At 40.2% G+C, this 26,423-nt stretch overlaps 1 protein-coding gene across 1 annotated transcript in view; it reads right to left on the reverse strand.

Moving 5' to 3' along the window:
- dnah12 (dynein, axonemal, heavy chain 12) overlaps nucleotides 1-26,423 on the reverse strand; it is a 265,038-nt gene that overhangs the window by 177,527 nt on the left and 61,088 nt on the right. Inside the window, exons 15-20 of the mRNA XM_048606726.1 lie at nucleotides 25,869-26,054; nucleotides 24,797-24,997; nucleotides 18,650-18,844; nucleotides 18,426-18,547; nucleotides 6,680-6,962; nucleotides 4,113-4,232 (exon numbers count right to left, since the gene is read on the reverse strand). Coding sequence (XP_048462683.1) covers nucleotides 4,113-4,232; nucleotides 6,680-6,962; nucleotides 18,426-18,547; nucleotides 18,650-18,844; nucleotides 24,797-24,997; nucleotides 25,869-26,054 — 1,107 coding nt within the window. The remainder of the gene's footprint in view (nucleotides 1-4,112; nucleotides 4,233-6,679; nucleotides 6,963-18,425; nucleotides 18,548-18,649; nucleotides 18,845-24,796; nucleotides 24,998-25,868; nucleotides 26,055-26,423) is intronic.

Consider the following 26,423-nt stretch of genomic DNA (forward strand, 5'->3'; position numbering starts at 1 on the left):
ATAAAATAGCAGCCCTTTTGGGACACTGAAAGCAATGTTGGCCAACTGAATGACATGCTGGGAAAACTGGCCAAATGAACAGCATGTTGGAAATTGGATCAGGCCAGACAGACTGGTATGCAAACTGGTTACTTTGATCGATTATATTGAATAGGTGTTAATAAGACAGTGGAACTGAGATATTAAGCTAGGAATCTTGCAGCATGCACTATCAAATTGAATCAGGCCAGATAGATATGCAAGCCATTCAGCATTCATGGAGAGAAAGCAAGCTAACGTTTTGAATCTAAATGACAGTTTATCAGAGCTTCAGTGAAGTATGGAGGGGAAGCATTTATGAAATAGTTGAGGGGGAGTGCAGAGGTCAGAGTGCTGGGGGAGAAAGGATGTTGATTGTTCCAATTAAGTGATTGAAATGTGAGAATGGCAGAACAATGGTGTGTCTGACTGCAAGACTGGAAAGAACAGATAGTCTCACTAGAGTGGGGGGAGGGGAAAGAGGACGTGGTGGCAGAGAATGTAACAAGCAAAGCTAAAAGAAAAGTAAGGAATGGGTTCACAATCAGAAGGTAATGATCTCAACTAAAGCCCAGAAGGTTATAAAGTGCCTAGTTTGAAGATCAGACATTGCTCCTCCATTTTTGCTGTTATTTGCTGGAGCATTGCAACATGCCAAAGACAGACAAGTGGGCATGCAAGGAGGACACTGTGTTAAAATGACCAGCTACAGGAAGGTCGGGGTCATGTTTGTGCACAGATCGGAGGTGTTCTGCAAAGTGGTCACCTGATTTGCAATAACAAGGTGTAGAGCTGGATGAACACAGCAGGCCAAGCAGCATCATAGGAGCAGGAAGGCTGACGTTTCGGGCCTAGACCCTTCATTTGCATTTGGTTTCTCCAATGTAGAGTAGGCCACATTGGGTGCAGTGAATACAATACGCAAGATTGGAGGAGGTACAGGTGAATTGCTGCTTCACCTAGAAAGACTGTTTAGGCCTTTGGATGATGAGCAGGGAGGAGGTGAAGGAGCAGGTGTTGCATCTTCTGCAGTTACATGGGAAGATGCTGCGGGAAGTGGGGAAGGTATTAGTAGTCAAGAAATGGACTAGTGTGTCCCAAAGGGAACGATCCCTGAAAAATGCAGACAGGAGGAGTGAGGGGAAGATGTGTTTTGTGGTGGCATTCTGCTGGAGTTGTCTGAAATGACAGAGAATGATCTTTTGATTGCAGAGGCTGGTGGGATGAAAAGTGAGAACATGACAAACTCGATCACGCTGTTGTGAATGACGGCAAGGGACAAGGACAGAAGCACGTGTGATAGGTTGGATGCGATTGAGGGCCCTGTCAACCACAGTGGGCAATAAACCACAGTTATGGAAGAAGAGACCCATATCAGCAGTAAGCAAGTAGATCAGACCATATGAAAACAAAGCTTTCAATGTGGCCATCTTCCAGTTGGATGCTTGGCATGTTTGCCCTAGAAAAGACTGTAAAGAATGGTGAGAATATGAAAAGCACCACCATAGAGAGTGCTTAAAGTGAGTAGTAAAAATGCAGTTAAGGGAAAGCTAGGCAAGCATGTGAGAAAGAAGGAATAGAGAATTACAGTAATTGAGTTAGAAGAGGAGAGATGGGCTGAGGTTTGAGTGGGGTGCAAACATGGGCATGCATTGACTGGGCAAAATGACCTGTTTCTGTATTGTACGTTCTAAGTAATTCAACCAGTCTTCAGTACAGCCATATAAAGCAGGTCATTGAGAACCTCTTTATCAAAGTTAACAATTTTGTAACATTTCTCATGGACTTTGGATATCATCAGAAAATGGATGTAAACTTTGTTATCAGTGCAAGATTCCCACAAATTTATGCAATGATTGAGTGTACCAATAAGGTTTACCCTCCAACTCTCCAGTGAAGCTCATTGCTTCAATGATACATGAGACATCAGCCGAAATGAACAAAAGACTACCACTCAAAAGAAAACACTGCTGATACTGCAACTTCCAAATGAAAACAGTTATCCCTTGAAATATTCAGAAAGTCTCACAGTCTCACTGGAACAAGAAAGAGTTAACATTTTCAGTTGATGGCTTTTCATCAGAACCAAGACCAACCTTTATAAGCAAGTGCAAAACCACAGAAATGATAACTGGGTTGGTGATGGAGGGGAAGCAAACAAATTTGAGGTTGAGTGGAGATATAAGTTGTTATAGCAAAACCATTTCTAATGCCTGCAGTCTGCAAAAGTGCAAGTGATGGCTATGATCTAAAGTTGTTAAACTCAATGCTCAGACCAGAATGCTGCAATGAGCTTCATTGGAACATGTAGAGGACAGAGAGGTCAGAATGGGAGTAGAATGAAGAATTAAAATAGAACATGACTGGAAGCTCAGAATCACAAATGCAAATTGAATAGAACTGTTTAACAAAGCAATCACCTAATCTGTGTTTGGTCTCTTCAAGTTACAGGTCCATTGTGAGCCGCACATACAGTGCTAAGTTTGAAAAACTACAGGTAAACTTGTGTGTTACCTGGAAAGTATTTGGAACCCTGTAAAATGTGAAGGGACAAGATAAAGGACAGAAGTCACATCTCCTTTGCTAGTTATTGTTATTGGCCTCCAGCTTCAAGTGTCCGCAGAATGTCAATTCATCGATTGTGCAATGAGTCTACTTTCTGATAATTAATTGGCGATTCAATAAATTCACCTACCATCGCAAAAGGTCAATGGCAGACGTCACCTCCCTGGCTCAACATTTGGATAACAAGGATGCTATACATCAGGCTGCTACTCGTTGACTACAGTTCTACCTTCAACACTATAATTCCAAACAAACTAATCTCCAAACTCTGAGACCTAGGTCACTGCTCCGCCCTCTGCAACTGGGTCTTCAACTTCCTGACCCATAGACCAGAATCAGCGAGAAAAGCAACAGAACCCTCTCCACAACAATCCTCAACACTGGATATATACTCAGCCCCTTACTATACTCCTTGGATAGTCATGATTGTGTGGGCCAAATTTTGTCCTAACTCCATCTGCAACATCACTATTGTAGGCTGGATCTCAAACAATGATGAGACAGAATACAGGAAAGAGATAGAGTGCTTGGTGACATGATGTGAAGATAACAATCTCTCTCTTAACAACAGCAAAACAAAACAGCTGGTCATTGACTTCAGGAAGCAAGGTGGAGGGCATGCCCCTATCTACATCAATGGAGCTGAGGTAGAGATGGTCGACAGCGTCAAGTTCCTCGGAGTGATGATCACCAATAATCTGTCCTCGTCCACCCACATTGATGCTACGGTCAAGAAAGCACAACAACACCTCTACATTGTCAAAAGGCTAAGGAAATTTAGTATGTCTGTATAGACTCTTACCAATTTTTATAGATGCACCATAGAAAGTATTTTCTCCAGATGCATCATGGCTATGTATGGTAACTGCTCTGCCTAGGACCATTAAGAAACTACAGAGAGTTGTGAACACAGCCTAGTCCATCATGCAAGTCAACCTTCCATCTATTGACTCCATCTATACTTCTCGCTGCCTCAAACAGGCAGCCAACATCATCAAAGACCCCTCCCAACCCAGTGATAATCTCTTCTAACCTCTTCCATTGGGCAGAAGATGCAAAAGCTTAAACACACATACCAACAGATTCAAGAACAACTTCTTCCCTGCTGTTATGAGTTCTTAATGGACCTCTCAAATTTCAAACAAAACTTTACACCATACCTAGGTACATGTGACAATAATGAATCAAATCAAATTCAGGCAAAATCACAAGTGACCAATACTCACACAGTACAAACTTGTGGCTACCATGTGAGCCTGAAGCTAGGGTTCTAGGAGACAAAACATTACTGACCAAATGGTCCTTTCAGAATGCTAAAAAGGAAGGAGTGAGGGTATGACCACTCTATTAACGTTTATTCGTGAGTGATCACTTCCAACAAATCATGTAGGTCAGTGGCTGCTTACTTTGTAGCTGTCATGACAATTGCATAAGACCACCATCACTTTGAATAACTTACCATAGAGAATATTAGAAAATCATTCAGAATCCTTTTTATTTCTAAAAAGGACCTACAAAACTGTTCTTACCTGTGAGCCATTTCGGATTGCAGACTCCACCTCTGCAGTCCAGAACATCTGAGATACACAAATTACGACCTGGCCAGGCCAACTTACCACCCAATCTGTTCTCTTATTCACTGGATAATCCTACAGTAACATAAAAATAGGTTTTTTTTTTGAAAAAATTACATACTGCTGTACTCCCATCTACTTAATGCAAAACACTTCCCTTTTATAAACTTAAACACACTTTATATTTGACACAGAAAGCATTACTGGCAAGGGACATTTCAGTTAATGATAAGCAGGATTTTTCTCATGGGCCTCAGCATCCTGTTGTCAAACTATTGATGACCAGAAGCCCACTCCAATAGTAACTCATTTGTGATTTTCCCTGAATTGTCAAGTCAGTGCCAAAAGATAGGTTCACTGGATATTACAAATAACAATCAGGTTCTCGAATTGAAGGGCCATTGAAAGCCCAACAGGTTGCCATGGAAGGTAAAGCACAAAGAGTTGATGACAGGAAGTGAGGGAGGTGACCTCTGTCCAAAATTTTCAGGTCACCCACTGATGCATTTCATGGTTCCTGACACAGGAGCACATGCATTGCTGGCAAACATGCCTCTAGCTCTGAAAATAACTGGATATAGGGCCTTTATTTCCTTAACTGATTGCCTGTTTCCAGTAAGTGGGTTGCCAATTCTACTGTCAGCCTGTGCCAGAGAAATTCATCCAGAAACAGGACACCATTGGGGAGCTGATGAGATTTTCCTGGCTCTCTTGCCTTCAAAACAGCCTCCAAGGAACTGCGGAAATACCCACTTTGAGAGGTAGGAAAGCTGAATGTGTTGACCCATGATAATGATACACACAACTAATGTGAATATAGGAGCAAATTGCTGCAGATGCTGGAATCTGAACTGAAAACAAAAAATAGTGGCGATCACAGCAGGTCAGGCAGCATCCATGGGGAGAAAGCGTTCCTACTATCTCTGACATTTTGAGTCTAGATGATTCTTCATCTGAGCTGAAGTGAATTGTGGAGGAGGCAGCATTTATGGAATAGTTGTTGGCTGGTTAGAGTGTTGGGGAAGAAAGGATGCTGATTGTTCAGATTAAGTGATCGGAATGTGAGAATGGCAGAACAATTGTGTGTCTAATTGCCAGACTGCAAAGAACAGACAGTCCGATTGGGGTGGGAGAAGGGAAGAGAGGGTGACGGAGATGTAACAAGCAAAGCTAAGCGAAAGGGAAGGAATGAGTTCCCAATTTGAAGGTGTCAAACTCAATATTGAGTCCAGAAGGTTGTAAACTGCCTAGTTTAAAGATAAGATGTTATTCCTCCAGTTTGAGCTGTGATTCGCCGGAGCATTGCAGCATGCCGAGGACAGACAAGTAGGCATGTGAGCAAGAATCTGTGTTAAAATTCCTGGCTACGAGAAGGTCTGTACAAAACGTTTGCAAGACAAAGGCTAAAGCCACATCTCTGCCAATAATGTAGTAAAATGTTAAAAGGTTATTCCTTCACCAGAGAACATGGCAACGAAAGCTGAATTCTGATTTCATTATTTATTCAAAAGTACTTCCTGAAGTGAGTGCTGTTTAATGTTTACGCCAATTTTATTCCTTGTGAACTGGGGGACTGAGATCATTTGTACTAACATTAAGATCAGTTAACTTAGCACAGATTGGATCTCAAATCCAGGATCTCCCTGTACAGACCAATCCATCAGAACTCAGTTCAGAAGGACAGTGAATCTGGCAGAAGTGTTTTAGTTTGTGAAATCTGTAAGCTGTGAGAGTTTCTACAGAAGTTTTCAAGTTGTCAGAATTGGAAATAAGTCATAAAACTGTTTCAGTAGTCCCAGAAATAAAACTGTATACAGTCAGGTAAGAAAGAAATTAAGAGGTATATTATTTCCCTGGACTTCAAAGTACGTGTAACAGATATTGCTAGAAACAGATGAAACTTGGTTTTATTGTTTATGTTAAGATCTTTCTAAAATGACTTTAAAAAAATCATTTGTTTCTTTTTCTTTCGTGTGATAAACTTGTTTTCTTTTGTTAAAGAACATTTGTAACCCCGCGTGACTAGGTTTCAGTGGCTACTCACCATGGTAACCAACCAGAAAAATTAAACTTATGATCTATGAAGCCAGGTTTCACTCTGGGATCTGACTTGACAAGCATTACTTTCAGCTTGGATCATAACCTCTCCAAAGTCAAAAATTGATCTTTTTTTAAGAGAATTGGTTTAATTGACTTTCATACATGATCCAAATACTCACAATCAGTGAACTATTAGTGTACTGTGTATTATAATCTATATAGTCTGATGTAGAAAAAGAATAAACTAGGACCTTCAAGATAAAAGAAGGAAATGATACTGAAAAACTGAATGGGCAAATATCAAATTAACACTTTTCTAAAAATTATATAGATGAATTTATCGAATTATAGCTTAACCATGGATTTTTAAAATTGTTTTGAGCAATGACAAATTTTGAAAACAATATTATTATCTCGACTTGCTGAACATTCTAATTCCATTTATGTAATTCAGTGGTAGAATTTGAAAAATGAAGTTATACCTGTTGTGATCGCTCAATAACTTCATGTATACTTCTTAGCATAACGTCTTCCACTTGTACCAGCCATTTTTCAACAGCACCACGAGCTTCAGAAGTGCAAATCTTTTCAATCAGTTCAACTCGTTCACCTTCACCACTGAACATTGCAATAATGTCAAGATTGGGAAGAAATTCCAGTTTGCTAATACCCTCAAAACACTTCTTCAAATGGGGTTGTACTCTCAATGGATCCTTAGTTTCTGAAAGGATCTCTAGCATCTCGTCATTAGAAAGAAAGAAAAACCTAGAAACATTAAGCATAGGACAGTAGGATACTCCAGTCTCATCAATAATTTACACTTTATACATAAACCCTTAATATAATGAAACTTACAAAGAGCTTTACAAACATTAAGGTCAGAAAAATTCATAGCCACAAAAGGACAAATTTGTATGTGAATATATATATTATGTTTTATGTAATTATTGTGCACAAATCACTGAAACAGGCAGGGCAAGTTGAGAAAGGTTTATGGAACTGTATGAGGGCCTGAAAGTATCTGAAATTTTTAATAATAAGCAGTAGAGTAAACACTACCCATTATGATGATTTCATATGGACTTGTTGACAGAACAGCTTGCTCTCTTGATGGAGTGAGACCCAAAGTTTGATTCTCCTCCAAGACTCTATAACAATGTGACTAATATTAATGTAAGCTGTAAGTATTTGCCAACATGTAATCAATTATATCTTGTTAACTACAAGAGACTTTTAGTTCAACCGGGAAGTGGTTTTTCACTATTACACTACACCAAGCAGGCTCTGTAGTTTCCTGCAGGATGGTGTCACCATACTGGCATGCCCATACAACATGGTTGGCAGTGGATTTGGTTAGACTGCTCATATAATATATGGTATTGTGGTTTTTATAAATAGAGATATTGTGTACTAAAATAAGGAATTTAAAGCAAACCTTTGTAAAACACTGGTTTAAGGTTAACTGGAGTGTTGTGTCCAATTCTCACCATGATATTTTAAGAAGGATATTAAAATATTTACAAGAATGGTTTAACTTTCAGCTTCATTCACAATTCCTCAGTTACTGAAGCAGTTCAAGTCCATTTGCACCAAGACAACAATTCAGGCTTAGGCGGATAAGTGGCACGTAACATTCATGCCAAATAAGGGCCAAGAAATGGTCATCTCAAACAAGGAAGAATTTAACCATTGCCCTTCGACATTCAATCCTCACCATCAACATCCTGGTGTTAATCAGAAATTGAACTGGGACACCTAAATAAATACTGTGGCCACAACAGCAGGTCAGAGACTAGGAATTCTGCACCGAGTAATCTGTCTCCTGACTCTCAAAACCTGCCCAAACAAGGCACAAGTCAGACATATGATGGAATACTCTTCACTTGCTTGGATAAATGCAGCTTCAACAGGAAGCTCAACAACCTCAGGACAAAGCAGCCCATTTGATTGAAACCCCATCTTACATCATCAACAGTCACTGCCTCTACCAATGGCACAGTGTGTACAATGTACAAGGTGCACTGCAACAACTTATCCAGGCTTAATAGATAAGGAGCTGGTAAAAACTGCAGATGCTGGAAGGCAGAGTTGATAAAATGTGGAGCTGGAGAAGCACAGCAGATCAGATAGCATCGGAGGAGCAAGAAAGTTGATGTTTCAGGTCTGGACCCTTCATCAGTCCTGATGAAGGGTGCGGACCCGAAACATTGACTTTCCTGCTCGTACGATGCTGTCTAAACTGCTGTGCTTTTCTGGCTCCATGTCTTACAGGCTCAATAGATAGAACCTTTCAAGCCTGCAACCTTTACCAACTAGAAGGATAAGGCCAATAGATATTTGGGAACTTCACCACTTGCTGGAATCCCCAAGCCATACACCATCCTGACCAATGGAACTAGATTATTATTCATTCACTGTCAGTGCATCAAAATCCTGGAATTCTTTCCCTACCAGACTGGGTAGATCTATGGTCACATGGACAGCAAAAGTTCAAGAAGGTGGCTTCTCAGGGCAATTAGGGTGCTCGCTTATCCAAGACAAACCTTATTCCAGTCTCAGATGGGCTTATACATGATTGCAGAGAATACCTATCTGAAATAGATAATAAGTTACTTACATATAAAAATTAGTGTCCTAGCAAGAATACTTTTATTGATCCTACAAAATTTCTGCAGTCCACTTTCAGCCACAGGGTGAGTGCTTCATTGGTGTGTCTGTTTCCCCTCCCCGACCACACCTCACCCCTACCCCTAAATCTGGTTGATCATTTCCAATTTTGCTAGTCCATGTATGTAAAATTTCTTGCACTTCTGTGTGGTGGGATGCTCTCAAGCGCTCATTTGCCATTTAGCAGGTTGCCTGAGTTATGCTAATAAAGCCCAAGATTAGAAATTGTTTGGTCCTCTTTACATTAGACCCAAGTAGGCAGCGTGGCCATTTCCCCAACTTTAAGTCCACTTCGGGTTCAAGTTGAAAATATCCATTAAACTTCAACATGGGATGACCAATTAGTTTGAGCATTCAAACTTACTTTGGTTTAAAAGCTATAGTGGAATAATGCTTGAAAATCAAGTCTGGATGCTGACGTCTTGGATTCAACTGTAAATCCTAGAACAAATAGATACCCTAACCGCTTTATGGATCACCTTGAGATTCCAAGTCTCATTCTGGACACCCTTCTATTTTCTCATCTCAATACTGTTTTTAACATCAGGCAATGCTCATCATAATCATTATATGTAACCAGGAAGATGCAATTGAAACTTCTGTGCCATGCAACTTTTGGCTGTTGCTCCATGCCAAAGCCTATCCCTATTGGCACTATTTTAAGTTCTCCTTTTCTGTTTACTCCTTGTATACTCATAAGAATACACAAGTTAGAGCAAGTATAGACAACTTAGCTCCTTGAGTCTGCACTGCCATTCAATACAATCAAAGCTAATATAGTTGTAACTACAACTTCGTATGACCCTTTGTTCACCCTCTTGTAAGAATCTATCTGCTTCTATCTGAACAATACTCAAAAGCTTTGCTTCCACCATCAAAGTTCACTCAAGATCATCACAGAGAAAGAAATTTGCCTCATATTTGCTTTAAATGGGCAACCCCTTATTTTTTTAAAGTGTTCCATCATTCTAGATGCTCCTACAAGAGTAAACATCTTTTCCAAATCCACCTTGTCACGATCCCTCAGAATTATTTACGTTTGAACCAAGTTATCTCATATTCCTACACTTCAACAGGTTCAAGCCTAGCCTGTTCAACCTTTCCTCATAAGACAACCTGCTCATTCCTGATATTGGTTTGGTAAACCTTCTTTGAACTCATTCCAAAACACTTACATAGTTCCTTAAATAAGGAGACCACTATTGTTCACAATACTCCAGATATGGTCTCACTAATGCCCCTTTTAACTGAAACATAACCTACTTTTATAACTATCCTCTTACAATAAATTGTAACATTCTATTAACTTTCCTAACTACTTGCCTACCCTTTGTGTTCATGCATATGGATACCCAGATCCCTATGCATCTCAGAACTCTGAATGTCTCACTTTTTATATAATATGCTTCATTTTTATATTTTCATGCAAAAATGCCTAATTCCACATTTTTATAGACCAACTTGCATATCTTTCCTCATGTACTTAAACTATCTATTCCTTCATAACCACCTTACACCCCTTTCACAACTTATTTTCCTACCTGACTGCGTTATTAGCATATTTAGTAACCCTATTTTGGCTCCTTTGACCAGGTCATTCATATAAATTGTAAAATATTCAAGTCCCAGCACTGATCCCTTTGACACACCATTCATTGTGTTAGTGCGCCAGTCTTCTAATTATGTCAATATTACCTCATTCATTGTAAGCTTTTATTTACCACAGTAACCTTTGATTTAATACCTCTGAAATGACTTCTGGAAACTTAAATACAGAAAATTCACCAGTTTCTCTATCCAGAGCTGATATTACCTCTTCGAAAAGCACTGATAAATTGGTTAAACATAATTTCCTTTTCACAAAACCATGTTGGCTGTGCCTAGTTGCTTTGATATTTTTCTAAGCCCCTGCTATAACATCATTAATAATAATTTCTAACATTCCTCTATGGTATATGTTAAGCTAACTGTGAGGAGAATGCAGAGATGCTTCGGTGTGATTTATTTAAGTTGAGTGAGTGAGGTCCAGGAAGATCAGACTTAACCTGGTGTAGAGTCTTCTCCCCATTAGCAACTTTGCTGGAACTATCCCTGTAATTGCATGTAGGTGGTCCTACAATCAAATAAGAACCATAACAGCTTGGTATCTAGTGAGGCTGGAGACTGTTTCTTCATGCTATCCTTCAAAGTTTGGCATTCTATTTCTGCCAGGCCATTGGATAAATGGGTGGCATGCAGCTGTCCTTATTTCCTGCTGATAAGCAATGGCCTGTTATCTGAAACCAGCACTTCCGCGACTCAATGTATTGAAAAAGATGTGAGCAGTTTTTCTATCGTCATCCCTGTGTTTGATGAATGGACCCTATGCGTGTCCAACCACTTTGAGTGGGCATGTTCAATGATTAAGAACATTGAACCCATGAAAGGACCTGCATTTGCAACATTCAACCAAGTCCAAGGTTTATCCAGCCATTCCCACTGGTGTGAGGGAGCTGCTGGCAGTAATTTTTGTCCTTATTGGCACTCTGGGCACTGTCCCTCCTATGCGGCTATGTCTGGATCCAGGTTTGGCCACTAGAAATAACTTCTCGCCAACATCTTCATTATGGAGACCCCTGAATGGCCCTGGTGGAGTTCAGCCAGTATTTCATGGCGACCTTTGCCCAGGACAATCACTCTTGCTCCCCATAACAATATGCTGTCCTCTACTGTGAACTGGTCTCTCTGGTCCAAAAAGGTTTCAATTCTAGTTGTGACAGCCCTGTGGTTTACTCCATCACCACCAATGGTTTCAGTTTTGAAAGAAGTTTATAAAATCATGAGGAGTGTAGAAAGGGTTAATGGTAGGTGTCTTTTCCCTGGGATGGGGGATTTCAAGACTGGGGACACATTTTTAAGGTGAGAGGAGAGAGATTTAAAAAAGAGATGGGGCAAATTTTTTACACAGAGGGTGGTTCGCGTGTGGAATTAACTTCCTGAGGAAGTGGTGGATGTGGGCACAATTACAACATTTAAAAGATATTTGGATAAATACATGAATAGGAAAGGTTTGGAGGGATATGGGCCAGGAGCAGGTAGGTAAGACTAGGAAGGGTCTAGGCCCGAAACGTCAGCCTTCCTGCTCCTCTGATGTTGCTTGACCTGCTGTGTTCATCCAGCTCTACACCTTGTTATCTCTTCATTTGGAATAATGTTTGACATGGACTGGTTGGACAGAAGGGTCTGTTTCCATGCTGTGTGACTCTATGACTCTATGATTGGATCTTGCTGCATCTAAAGTCTGATATTGTCAGCTGTGACTGGGAGCATGTCCGAAAAATTTTATATCATTACAGACTCTTTTGTTGGGGGTACCACCAGCGGTGTAATCTTCTAATGGGAGTCAGCTTGATGCATCTACATTCACTACTCAGCCTCCCAGACAGTGTCCTAACTTCTAATTGCAAGCCCTTAATATTAGAGCCCACCGCTGAATGCAACCGGAAGCTATGGGCGGCACTGTCTCGTCCTTTTTAAGTAGACCTAGCAGGGGTTTGTGATCTATGAGTATCACAAGTTTTCATCCATAAAGGCATTGGTGGAACTGCTCAACTCCAAATCCTTCCTTCTCTATCTGGGCATATTTATATCCTGCATTAGCCAAAGTCCTGGATGCATAAGCTATTGGGCATTCTTCTCCATTGGGCCAGCTATGAGCTACTACCCTGATGCCCTACAGGGAGGCATTGCACGTCAATACCTGATCTCACTTGGGATCGCAATGTTCCAACACCTTAAAAGATGATAGCTGTTTCTTTACTTCAGTGAAAGCTAAGGCTCATCTATGTGACCATTTCCAAGGCTGATCCTTTTTTAGGAATTGATGCAAAGATCCCAAGGTGAAGGGCAGGTTATCTATGAAATTTCCATGTTGTGGTTGGTTGACTCACCGAGCTGGTTCGTTGTTCCACAGACGTTTCATTACCCTGCCGGGTAACATCATCAGTGCAGCCTCCGATGAAGCGCTGTTGTGTTTTCCTGTCTGTTATTTAAACTCTGGTGTCCGTTGAGTTGGGTTACCTCACTTCGGCTTTCCTTCGCAATGGAGTGTATATGGGGTCTAGTTCTATGTGTTATTGATGGCTTTCTTAGTGGAGAACCAGGCTTCTATGAATTTCCGTGCTTGTTTCTATTTTGCCTGTGCCAGGATCATGGTGTTGTCCCAATCGAACTGGTGGTTTTCCTTATCCAAGTGGATGGAGATGAGTGAGTATTGGTCGTGTCTTTTTGTTGCCAGTTGATGTTCGTGTACTCTTGTGGCTAATTTCCTTCCTGTCTGTCCAATGTAATGTTTGTCGCAGTCTTTGCAGGGAATCTTGTATATGACATTGGTCCTGTCCATAGTGGGGGTATCAGGTCTTTGGTTCAGGTTAACAGTTGGCGTAGGGTTGATGTGGGTTTGTGTGCTACTCTGATGCTCAGTAGTCGTAGGAGTCCTTCACATTTCACATTTCACATTTTCTGAAGAAGGGTCCCGACCGGAAACGTCAGCTTTCCTGCTCCTCTGATGCTGCCTGGCCTACTGTGTTCCTCCAGCTCCACACTGTGTTGTCTCTGACTCCAGCATCAGTAGTTCTTACTATCTCTTGTGGTCAGTTCAGATGTGTTCTTGATGTAAGGTAGCATGATGAGTGTGTCGGGGCGTGCAATATCTTCCTGGTGTTGTTTGTGTAATAGACATCTTCTGACCCAGTTTTTCGGGTTTCTATTGTCTTTGAACACTTGGAAGAGGTACACTTCTTCTTTTTGGTGTAGTTCTGTGTTGCTGCAGTATGTTGTTGCCCGTTTAAATAGTGTTCTCACGCAACTTCTTTTGTGTGTGTTAGGGTGCTTGCTATTGAAATTCAGTACTTGGTCAGTATGTGTGGCTTTCCTGTGTACCTTTGTTAAGAATTCCCCATTGGTCCTGCATTCCACCATGACGTCCAGGAAAGGTAGCTGTTTGTTCTTTTCCTCTTCCCTGGTGAATCTAATCCCAGTGAGGGTGTTGTTTATTAGTTCATGTGTCTCCTCTAGTTTGGTCCATTTAATAATGACAAAGGTGTCGTACACATATCATATCCATAGTTTCAGTTGGATTAGCGGAAGGGCCATGCTTCCAAGTCTCTGCATCACCGCTTCAGCTATTGGTCCGGAGACAGGTGATCCCATCGGTGTCCCGCTGATCTGTTTATATAGTTGGCCGTTAAAGGTGAAGTGAGTGGTGAGGCATAGGTCCAGTAGCTTCAGTATGTTGTCTGTGGAGATGGTGTCACTCGGGTCTCGTTCTTGTTTAGTAGTGTTGCCAGTGTTTCTCTTGCTAGTGGCATGTCTATCAATGTGAATAGGGTAGTAACGTCAACTGATACCATGGTCTTGTCATCGTCTATTCTTATGTCCTTGATGGAATTGAGGAACTCTTGGGCTGAATGGATTGAGTGGGGTGACTTGCTGAAGAGGTGCTTTAGTCTCCTTTGTAACTCCTTGGCTAATCTATGTGATGGCATGCCTGGCAGGGAGACTATGTGTCTGAGGAGTACTTCCGGTTTGTGTACCTTCGGGAGGCCGTAGAATCGGGGGGTGTTAGTACCTTCAGGTTTCATTCTTAGGTAGTCTGTTTTGTTGATTTGTCCAGTCTGTTTGAGTCTCTTTAGTGTGTTGAGAATCTTGTTGCCCAGTTGTGGTGTCGGGTCTGTCTGCACTTGCCAGTATATGTTCTCGTCGGCTAGTAGTGTCTGTGCCTTGGAGGGGTAGTCCCGTTTATTTAGTATTACCGTCATGCGCCCTTTGTCTGCTGGTAGTATTATGATGTTTTTGTCCTTTTTCAGTCCTTCTAGGACCATCCTTTCTGATGTGTTGAGAGTGTTAAGTTTGCTTTTTCTAGTCAGTGTGAGGATCACTGTCTGTCTTATGGCTTGTTGTGTTTCTTCATTGATGCCGTTGGTCTTCAGTGTGACTTCCAGTGTGGCTAGGAATTCTGTCTTTTTGGCATCTCTGTGGTTGTAGTTCAATCCACAAATTAGAACAGCTTTCTCTGTGTCTGTCAGTTTCCCGTCTGAAAGGTTTCTTATCCAGATGTCTGCTCTGTTGTTGTCATTTTGGTGGTTTAGTTTGGCTAATTTTTCCTGAAAGATCTGTCTTTACTTGGCTCTTGTGGTCTGTTGACTGGTGTCAATAGCTCGTTCTAGGTCCTTTGTCCAGTCTTGGTTGGTAGCGTCTAGGAATAAAGTTCGATTGGTACAACACCATGATCCTGGGACAGGCGAAGCAGAGACAAGCACTGGAATTCCTAGAAGCCTGGTTCTCCACTAAGAAAGCCATCAATAAACACATAGTGCTAGACCCCATATTCACTCCATTGCGAAGGTAAACCAGAAGTGAGGTAACCCAGCTCAACGGACACCTGAGTTTAAATAACAGGCGGGAAAACACAACAGCGCTTCATCGGAGGCTGCACTGATGATGTTACCCAGCAGAGTAATGAAACGTCTGCGGAACAGCGAATCAGCTCGGTGAGCCAACCAACCACAACATCCACAATCCAAGCTACAAATCTACTCTAAAACCTTAGAGAATTTTCCAAAATAAATTACTAGCCCAAGAAATGACCTAAGCTCCCGGACAGATGTGGGAGCTGGGGAACCTTGACCTTCTCTTTATCTTCCACTGAGTGTAACCCAGTCTTGTCAACTCTGTAGCCCAAGTAGGTCACTTGTGGAAGGCCCAGAACACACATTTTTCCCTTCTTAGGCATATGCCTGCCTTGGAAACAAAGCCTTAGGACTATATCTAAGTTCTCTAACTGTTCTTTATTAGTTTTCCCAATTATTAGAACATCATCCAGGTAAATAGCAACCTGAGATATGCCATACAAAATGTTCTCCATTGTCCGCTGAAAAATTGAACAGGCTGACAATACCATAAATGGCAGTCTCATATATTGGTACAAGGCTAACTGGGTATTAATTGTAGCATACATCAGAGAATCCTCATCTAAATGCAATTGCAAGTAAACATGGCTCTTGTCCAGCTCCGTGAATACAGACCCCCTGCCAGCTTTGTGTATAAATCCTCTATGCGAGGGATTGGGTATTTATCCAGCTGTGAAAAGTAGTTTGCCATTTGTTTAACATCCCCACAAAAACAAACTGACCCATTGGACTTCAAAATCAGTACCAGTTTGCCTATTCTGCACATTGGACTGGTTTTATGATTCCTTCACTTTCCAGCCTTCCGATTTCTGTCTCTATTTTTGTCCATAAGGCAAATGGCACTGGGCAGGCCTTGCAGAACCATGGAATTGCTTCCTGGTCAACATGCAAGGTGGCCTTGTCTCCTTCGATAGCCCCTAGACTTTCCCAGAAAATCTCCAGGTATTTAAGTAGGACTTCACTCAGGCAGCCATTTTCTAGTGGAAAAAGTGTTGAGCCAATCTAAGTGAATCTTTTGGATACAATTTCACCCCATCAAGCTTAGGTCCAAGCCATTTATTCCAATCATTGATAGCTGAACCAGTTGCTTTTCATAAGAGACCAGAACTGGAGTTGCACCCTTAATCTGTAAAGGTTGTCCGGTATAGGTTTTCAGCCTAGCCAAGGTCTTGTATAAACTTGAGGGCTGAATTCCAGAGCAAATTTTGTTAAAAATTAGTTCTGTAATCACTTATACGCCACACCGGTATCAACCTCCAATAGAACTGGAAGACCATTGAACCAGATGTTTATTTTGATTGATTCTGATTTTAATGGTGCTAAGCAATTTAACCATTCCAAACCAAATGTTGGTGGACTTTCCAGGGAATGAACTCTCCTGGATATCAGCCTATGAATTCTCTTACTCAATTTTGGTCTAGTAGGACTGTTTTGCTATCTCGAGCCCATATACTGGCAGTGTATATAAGCAATACAATTGTCAGCCAGGATCCTGAAGAAAATTTTAACCATTTAGCCAAGGCTTGGCTTTGTTTTGGGGTTTTGCTGTGGGCCAACCTAGAGTCCCTCTGTTCAGGATATGTCCTGAGTGTGGCTGCACAGTCGCCTGCACTCAGTTGGTGTTCTCCAAGCTGACTCGGACTGGCGAGGGTATCCACTTCCATCAGAATACCCTGTAACTTGTGCTCCACTTGCTGCATTTTCCAAAGCCAGTTGTAGCGCCTGTTTTGGAGTCTAGTTGGGCTTCAATTGGTAAGCATTTTTGCATGGTTGTGTCATTAATCCCTCATACCAAATGATCTCTAAGTATCCCACTCTCGTTGCCACTGAAGTAACTCCACTGAGGCCATTGTCCAGTCACTAAGTCACCCATTAATTACACATGAACAGCCCTTGACTCTAATACTGCCTCATTCACAGTCAGCTGTTAGAATGGCAGTATCTCTGACTCCTCTTTTTATCTGTCAGTCAGGGCTCCCTGATTAGACCAGATTAACAGCCCCAAACAGGGAACTCATAATCCATGAGGTCCAGCTGGCTAATCTTGTTACAATCGCTACAGCTAAGTGAAATTCATGGAAGCACAGGTCAATCAGAGGGTCCTGGTACAGTAAGGCAAGGGCAGTCCAAGGTCAGTAGCACCTCTTTCTTCAGGAGAGGTGATGTGAATGACAGTAGCTGGCATGTTCACCTCATAGGCCTGGGTCTGGCTGGGAAAGTTAGGTAGGTGTAGGCGTATATAGATAGAATTAGTTAACACTTGGAGAAGTGTAAATCCTATCAGATTGAAGGATCAGCCAGTAGGAAGGGGATGTGGATAATTGGGGGCTCACCAACAATATTCCTTTGAATTTTATTTTCTAGTGCTTGGACTTCTGAGGTTCACACATGGCATCAACTCCAAAATGTGTAGTCAATGCACTGGCATGCACAAAACCTTAGATGAACCTTGGAGCAGCTGCACGGCCATTCAGCTTAATGGAATATTGCTCACTGGCATGGTCTGGCTGAGGCTGGGGGCTGCTGGAGGAGGTATACTTACTGTTGTTTTCCATCATTTGGAAATTGAAAGTGTGCAATACAACAACTATTGCTGCAACCACACAAGGACTGGAATGGGTAAGTTACTCAACCTGTGAAGGGGGTAGTGGGGGAGGAGTTCAAAAAATCCAACATAACTCAAACAAAAAAACATAAGATTTAGCCCTACCTTTTTGACCAAGATTTTAATTAATTATCCCAATTTTTTTTCCTATCCAATCATGGGATGAAAGCATTGCTGGCAAGATCAGATTCATTGCCCACCTCTAACTGCATTTGAAAAGGTGTTGATGAATTGCCCTCTTCAAGCACTGCAGTTCATGTCATGCATATATATTCACAGTATTGTTATGTGAGGTTTCCACCCAGTTTGCTATCAAATTTTGCTGGATAATGTTCCTTTGAAGTGTCTTGGGACATTTTACCACTTTCATGAGGTTATTTAAATACATGTTGTTGTTGCTGTTGTTGGATTTCCAGATTGTTTTATTTTTAATGCGACCAAAGAAACACATGCAGACATTCTAAGAAAATTTTTAAAGATTTGGGAATATCATCGCATATACAATACCGAGGAAAGAAGAGTCGTTTTTTCTCCAGGTAGGCATTTAATCCTTTCATGATTTTCTCCAACAAGCGATTGCAATCCTGGAGTTTCCCTAGCAATCCTGTCAGAGATGTTGCTGCTAGAACCTATGAAGGTGAACAATTTAAATAAAATATTTATAGCAAGCTTATTAGAAATCTTGGCCATCCTTCACACAGCTTGAGATAATGATTTACGTCAAGATGTACCTTGGGATCTTTAACACAGTGTCTCATGATATCTTTCCAGTTTCTGTCCACAGTTTGGAAGAGTCGTCCCTCTTCTGGCATCTGTTGCATAATGTCCTCAGAGGAAAAAATGGGGTCTAGATAGAGCCATTGAGCTTGTACTTTCAACCATTCATCAATGGTTTCCTGAACATGAATCAGGCGCTCCTCCCAACTCTTAAGTATGAAGATGTAAAGCAGAAAATAATGCGTTAAAATAATACAATTCAATATTGTGTTCTGCATTCCTAGAGAGAAAAGTGAATTGATGACCGTAAATATGATCATTGATCTATTTATTTCAAAGCAAGATCTTTGTATAGTCTTTGTATTATTTACAGTAATCAAGAAAACAAATATTCTCATTTCTAATATTTTTCTCATACTAGTACTTCAAAACTTGGAGATATACTTTCAGATATTCATCCTGTCTGCCACAGCCTAAATGAAAAAAAAAGCCTTCTGATGCTTAACATAGCAAAAGTTCATCTATTCTTTAATACAGCAAATTTATCACAGCAATATCTCCTATGATCAATCTGACATACCAAAAATATATAGTTAGTTGATATAAGAAAAGATCTGACAGTAGTCTTTTTATAATATCATTGAGAACCACTGTGTAAAATGTGTGTATGGTACAAATAGCTTGATTCTTTCTCCAAACATTTTATTCTGTTACGTAAATGATTGCAATATTATTTTCTCAGCATCCTATGGTTAATTAAATATTTATTTAAGATTCAAGCATGTTATTTATTTGGGGAAATCCTTCTTTCCAAATCCTTTGCCCTTTTCCTCAGTTATTGAAATAAAATATATAATTATAAACTTAATTGTTTTATCCCCTTTAGTACCCGATGGCAGTTTTAGGTGGAACTGACCATTTCCAAGGCTGACCTTTTTTCAACAACAGGCATGAGGGTGCCAAGGTGAAGGCCAGGTTATGTATGAACTTTCCATAATAATTCACCTGCCCAAGGAAAGAGCTAAGCTCCAGTATAGCCATGGGAGGCAAGGCACCTTTGATTGCCCTCACTTTATCTTCCAACAGGTGTAACTCAGTGTTGTCAACTTTGTAGCCCACGTATGTCACTTGGGGTGCCTGGAACACACACTTTTCCCTTCTAAGGCATGTGCCCACCTGAGAGAAATGTCTAAGGACTGTGTCCAAGTTCTTTAAGTGCTCAGTATTTGTCTTCCCTGTTATTAGTATGTCATCTAGGTAAATGGCAACCTGGAGTAGACCTTGTAAAATGTTCTCCATCATCCGTTGAAAAATTGCACAGGCTGATGACACCTCAAATGGCATTCTCAGACAAAACCTTATGGATATTAATTGTAGCATACATCTTGGAATCCTCATCTAATACAATTGCATGTATGCATGGCTCATGTCCAGCTTCATGAAGGATAGCCCCCCTTCTAGCTTTGCGTATGAATTCTCTATGCAAGGAATTCGGTATTTATCCAGGTGTGAAAAGTGGTTTACCATTTGTTTAAAATCCCCACAAGGGCAAACTGACACATTGGGCTTCACAATCTGTATACCGGGTGCTGCCTATTCCGCAAAATGGACTCATTTGATGATTCCTTCGCTTTCCAGTCTTCTGATTTTGGCTTCTACTTTTGCCCATAAGGAAATTGGCACTGGGCAGGCCTTGCAGAATAATGGAATTGTTTCCTGGTCAATATGCAAGGTTGCCTTGACTCCTTTGATAGTTCTAAGACCTTCCTGAAAAACCTCCAGGTATTTAATTACGACTTCACTTAGGCAGCCATTTTCTAATTGAAAAATGTTGAGCCAAAGTAGGTGAATCTTTCTCAACCAATTTCATTAAATCAAGCCTGGGCCTGAGCCTTTTACTACAATCAGTGGTAACTGAACCAGCTGACTCTCATAAGAGATTGAAGCCGAAGTTGCACCCTTTAATCTGTAAAGGTTCCCTGGTATAGGTTCTCAGTGTAGCCAAGGTTTTGCGCAAACTTAAGTGTTGGAATCCGGAGTGAATTTTGTTAAAGACTCGTTCTGCAATCACTGAAACGGCCATGCCAGTATCGACCTCCATTAGAACTGGGTGACCATTTAACCAGACATTTATTTTGATTAGTTATGATTTGAATTTGCTAAGGAATCTAACTGTTCTAAACCAGGTGTAGGTGGACTTACCAGGGTGTGCACTCTCCTGGATACCAGCCTATGAGTTCTCTTATTCAACTTAGATCTAGTGGCACTCTTTGCTGTCCTGAGTCCACATACTGGTAGCAACTATAATGGCTCGCCAGCTCAGATCCTCAAGAAAATTTTTACCATTTGGCTGAGGCTTGGCTTTGTTTTGGGTTTTGCTGTGGGCTGACCCAGAGTCCCTCTGTTCAGGATATGACCTGAGTGAGGCCGTGCAATTGGCTTCACTCAAGTGGTGTTTCCCAAACTCAGTCAGCCTGGCGACAGTGTCCACTTCGACTGAATACTCTGTAACTCATATGCTCCATTTGCCAGATTTTCTAACAATAAAGCCAGTTGTAGTGCCTGTTTGAAGTCCAGTTGGGCTTCAGCTTGTAGACACTTTTGCATGGTCACATCATTAATCCCACATACCAAATGGTCTCTCAATATCTCATTAAGGGTTAAATCAAAGTCACATGCCTCTGTCAATCATCTTAACCTAGTCAAAAATCTTGATACGAGTTCCCCTGGTTCCTTAACTAAATCTGTCAACTCTTGAAAGGTTTTAGTGTCTGATGCCTCAGGGAAAGTTAAGGTTCTAATAACTAAAAAAGCTGCAGGTCCATAAGCTGTCAGGAGGATTAGACATTGTTTTCATGTACCCCAGTGTCATTTGTTTGGAAAAAATAATGCATTCTTTCCACGTGCTGGACCCAGTCTTTGATGGCAGGATCGAATGAGTCTAGCGTCCCAAATGACAGTATGATGCCAGAAATGTCTATTCTAACTCAAAGCCGACTGTTGCAAGCAAATTTCTTCAGGAGCATGTTTTTCTCTTGTCACCCATGAAATAACTCCACGGAGGATGGTATCCTGTCACCAAGTCACCCTTTATCTAGATGTGGAGAGTCCTTGACCCTGATCCAGCTCCCTCTGAGCCAGCTCTCAGACTGAACAGGATGTCTGACACTCCTGTTTTTATCTGTCAGCTAGGGGTCCCTAATTGGACCAGATTAACAGCCCCAGTCAGGGAACTCATATTCTGTGAGGTCCACAAGGCTGACCTTGTTACAATCACTACATCTATATCTAACTGAATTTTACATTCTTCCTTTGTGTCAAGCCTTAAAATCTCCTTCTTTGGCCAACTTTTTGAAAAGCTACAGTAACATTTCCTTAAATGGCTCAGTGTCGCATTTTGTTTTATAATTTGTCTGTGAAACCTCTTGGGATGTTTTATGACATCAAGAGTACTACAGAAATAAAAATATTATTGTTGTTGATGCATTGAAATCAAAGCAGTGGTGGTATCCCTACCTCTGAGCTAGGAGGCCAGGGTTCAGGTCCTATCTGCTCTGGAGGTGTATAATAGTATCACTGAATGGGTTGATTAGGAAAATATCTATAAACAGAAAATGTTGCACAAACTTGGCTAGTCTGGTAGCATCAGTGAAGAGAGAAACAGAGTTAATACTTTTGAGTCCAAAGTATTTGGAATCAACATTTTAACTGTGTTTCTTTCTCTACAGTTGCTGGCTGACCTGCTGAGATTTTCCAGCAGGCTGTTTTATTTCAGATTTCTAGCAATCAAGTATTTTGCAGATTTCCAGTCAATGCAGTATTTTGCTTTTATCAGAGAACAATATAGGCCACAATTTCCTCTTACTTATATTCTAGTTTTATATATGAGAGTCAACGTTCTATTGGCTGCCTTCACTACACTTTCTCATACTCTACTTTCTGGAATGATACCATTCCATTCTTCTGCTTTTGTTATCTCAATCAAATTTGTTCTAATGAGGCAACCTGCCATACCAGAGCTTCAGATATGCCATTCCTTTTCCTCCATTGACCAGCCCAAGAATAGTCCTCCCAATGGAGTTTGCAGGGTCCTTGCCTATGCCCATCCCATTTTCTGCATTTCCTTCATCCCTTTTCTTCTCTTCAAGAACAATAAGAGGGTTCCCTTTGACAGCAAGTTCCATCTCACCAGAATCATGTATAATAGATCATCCTCTGCCATTTCAACCGTCTACCATCTCCAACATGATGTCACAATCAAAAATATTTTCCTTCCCCTTCCCTTTTCAGCATTTCAAATTGATTGCTCCCTCTGTGATACCTTGGCCCATTTCTTAATTACATCCAATAACTTCTTAATCACAGCCCGTCTAATCAAGGACAGAAAAATCAACATCTGCATTTTTATCTATTCTGTCCTCACTGTCTGAAACCCCATATATTCCTTCCAAGTGGAACAAACAAAAGCAGAAATTGCTGGAGAAATTCTTCTGGCCTGGCAGTATCTGTGGGAGAAAACAACGTTAATATTTTGAGTCCAGTGACCCTTCTTCCTAAATTCCTATGCTCCCACATAAGTCTTAGTTTACATCACTAAAAAAATCCTATTTGTCTTTCTCAGATCTAAAATGGATGATTTTAAATTTCCCTGGACTGAACTTCATCTGATAGCTTTGTCCAATCTTTTAAAAAGATAGTTAAGGAAAAAGTGGGACCCATCAGCGATGAGGAATGGGAACTTGTGTGAAGATGCAGAGGATATAGGAAGAATTTTAAATGAATTTTTTTTTGTCTCTATATTCACAAAGGAAAGGGAGGATGTTCTATAATAATTGAAGAGGAGCAGTGTGAAATATTGGACAAAATAATCATAATGAGAGAGGAAGAGTTGGAGGAGTTGGAATTCTTGAAAGTGGATAAGTCGCCGAGGCCAGATGGACTGTTCTCTAACATGTTGAAGGAGGTCAGGGAGGTAATAACAAATACTCTGAGGATTACTTTTCTAATCTTCACAAGACACAGGAAGGGGCCAGAGGGCTGGAAGAATGAAAATGTGGTCCCATTGTTTTAAAAGGGTAAAAAGGAAATGCCAAACAATTATAGGCTAGTTCGTCTTACTTCGGCAGTCGGCAATTATTAGTATCAATCGTAACAGATTGGATGTTCTGTCACTTAGCAAGGTATGGGCTAGTCAGTATGGCTTTGTTAAGGGAAGGCCGTGCTTCGCAAGTTTGATTCAATTCTTTGAAGAAGTGACAAGGAGGATCGATGAGGGTAGATGAGTCAAAAAAAGTAAAAGCTCATGGGACACAGGGTAATGTGTTCAATTGGATGTAAAGTTGGTTTAGTAACAGGAAAAAAAGGGTAATGTTTGATGGCTGCCTTCATGAATAGAACACTGTTTCACAAAGTGTTCCGCAGGGCTTGGTGTTGGGACCCACGCTGTTTGGATTGGAGAGGTTGGGGTTGTTTTCCTTGGAACAGAGAAAGCCGATGAGTAATATGATTGAGGTATACAAAATTATGAGGGGTAGAGAAAGAATAGATAGGAGGAACCTGTTTCCTTTGGCAGAGTTCAAAAACCAGGAATCATAGATTCAAACTAAATGGCAGAAAGATTCGAGCAGACATGAGTAAGTTTTTTTTATGCAGAGGGTGGTGAGTGTCTGGAATTCGCTGTCTGAGTTGGTGGTGGAGGCAGAGACCCTAAATTCTTTTAAAAGATCTGCACCTTAAATACTGTAAACTGTAAGGCTATGCAGAAAGATGGGATTAGAAAGAGCATAGTCCAGTTCTGTGCTGATTCATTTCTATGGTTCTATAGTTCTTTTTAAGTTGCTCAGGATACTTCACAACTTCTTGCTCACATCTCTGTAACCTACTAGACCTCCTAACTTTGTATCATCTGCAAACATGGATACAAAATCCTCAGTTCCTTCATATAGATCACTGGCAATTAGGAGAAAAGGCCAAAAGGCTGCACAACTTAACTTGACTAATCTACTAATCAATGGACTATTCCTTTTATCCCATACTCTGCCTCCTATCACTCAAACAACATCACAAAATTACCTCTGCTTTTCACTTGTTTTTTCATTTCATTTCTGATGTATGTCCTTTCCAGTAACTTGTATTGATGTACTATTTTCAAATCTACTCACCTTGATTTTCATTTCAAAGGGTTTACAGAATGGTGACCCTCTCATTGTCTGTGTCTTGATAATTTGATCATCAAGGATAGCCTGAATCTCATCCACAGCAGATAAAATGGAGACTCCAGTATCCCGATATAAACTTGTATTAAAGATTATTGTCTCCCATGCTTCTTCCATGATTTGCATTGCTTTTTCCAAAGAGAATTCCTAAAGAAAGATCCAATTAAATAACATCTTATTTTGTTCAAAAATTATTTTCTGCTTCAATGTTTTATTTAATATAATTTAATAATGTTATATCAGAATATTTTTAAATGCTAAGTTATATTTTGGGCTACTGTACATACAACAGTGTAATATTACAAATTTAGTTCTTAAGATTGAATAAAAAGACAAGATTTCCATAAAGAAAGTAAGAAAGATAAGAATGAATATATATAGAATACAGCACAGTAAGAAGTCATTCAACTTATTAAGCCTGCATTGGCTCTTTGAAAACCTACTAAATTAGTACTACTCTCCTGTTCTTCCACATAGGCCTGACAGATCGCTTTCCATATATTCAATTCCTTTTTGAAAGTTACTATTGAATCAGCTTCCAGAAAATCTCATAGTTATATATTAGACCATAATATATATGGAAAATAATTCTTTTCACATTTCCTTTGTTCTTTTGACAATTAGTTCAAATTGATGTTCTCTGATTCTGGTTCTCGACCTCTAACTAACACTATCAGCAGAAATCTGAGCTATCCTATAAAGATCCTTCATAATTTTAAATAACTTCATTACATCTCCCCTGACTTTACTCTGTATCAAGAACAACAATTACAACTTCTCCACTTTGTACAATTGATTGCAGTGCTTTATTTCATGGTATCATCTCGGTAAATAGTTTATAAATAGTCTTTAAAGAGTTGACATCCTATCAGATCCTTTCTGAATTGGACACCCTTTATATTCAGCACATTTCACAATATTAGGATGTCTGAAAGTGCTTTATAGCCAATAGCAGCATTTCTGCATGCAACATGTTATGTACTTTATAAGCTATTACTTAATATAGATTTACATTTACCTTGGTGGCAGCAGCACTAATTTCTTCAAACTTTTCTAAGAATGGAGTTAGATTCAGTTTTAACATTTTTCTCAGAGTTGTTCCTGAGTCTGGAGTCAAATCATAGCCCATAATTTCAGACATCAGTGACCAGTGACGAGGTCTCATGCCAGGGTTACATAGTATGGATACAACAGGAACAACTTCCTAGAAATAGAAAAAAACAAATCAAAGCAAAATATCTGTTTAACAGCCAACAAACTGCAAGCATGAGTGAATTATTAGTACTATTTAATTTTTGTCTGTTCAAGAGTGTAAAAGTCAATTTTAATTTGAAAAGAGTATCATAATTTCATAGCTTTAACCAACAGTAATATCTGATGTTCTCTTTGATTAGTGGAACAAGGGGGATAATGATTACATCATTAGGGTTTAAAACAATGTAGTATGATGAACTTAATTTCCATTTTGACAAAGTAGCCTTTCCCAGTGTAGATAAAATTGCCACATCATAATATAATTTTATGACACCAAAATCTAAATTAATTAAAAATAGTTTAAAAGATAGAATCCCAT

The sequence above is a fragment of the Rhincodon typus genome, chromosome 16 (genome assembly GCF_021869965.1).
Source record: "Rhincodon typus isolate 14 chromosome 16, sRhiTyp1.1, whole genome shotgun sequence".
Taxonomy (NCBI): Eukaryota; Metazoa; Chordata; class Chondrichthyes; order Orectolobiformes; family Rhincodontidae; genus Rhincodon; species Rhincodon typus.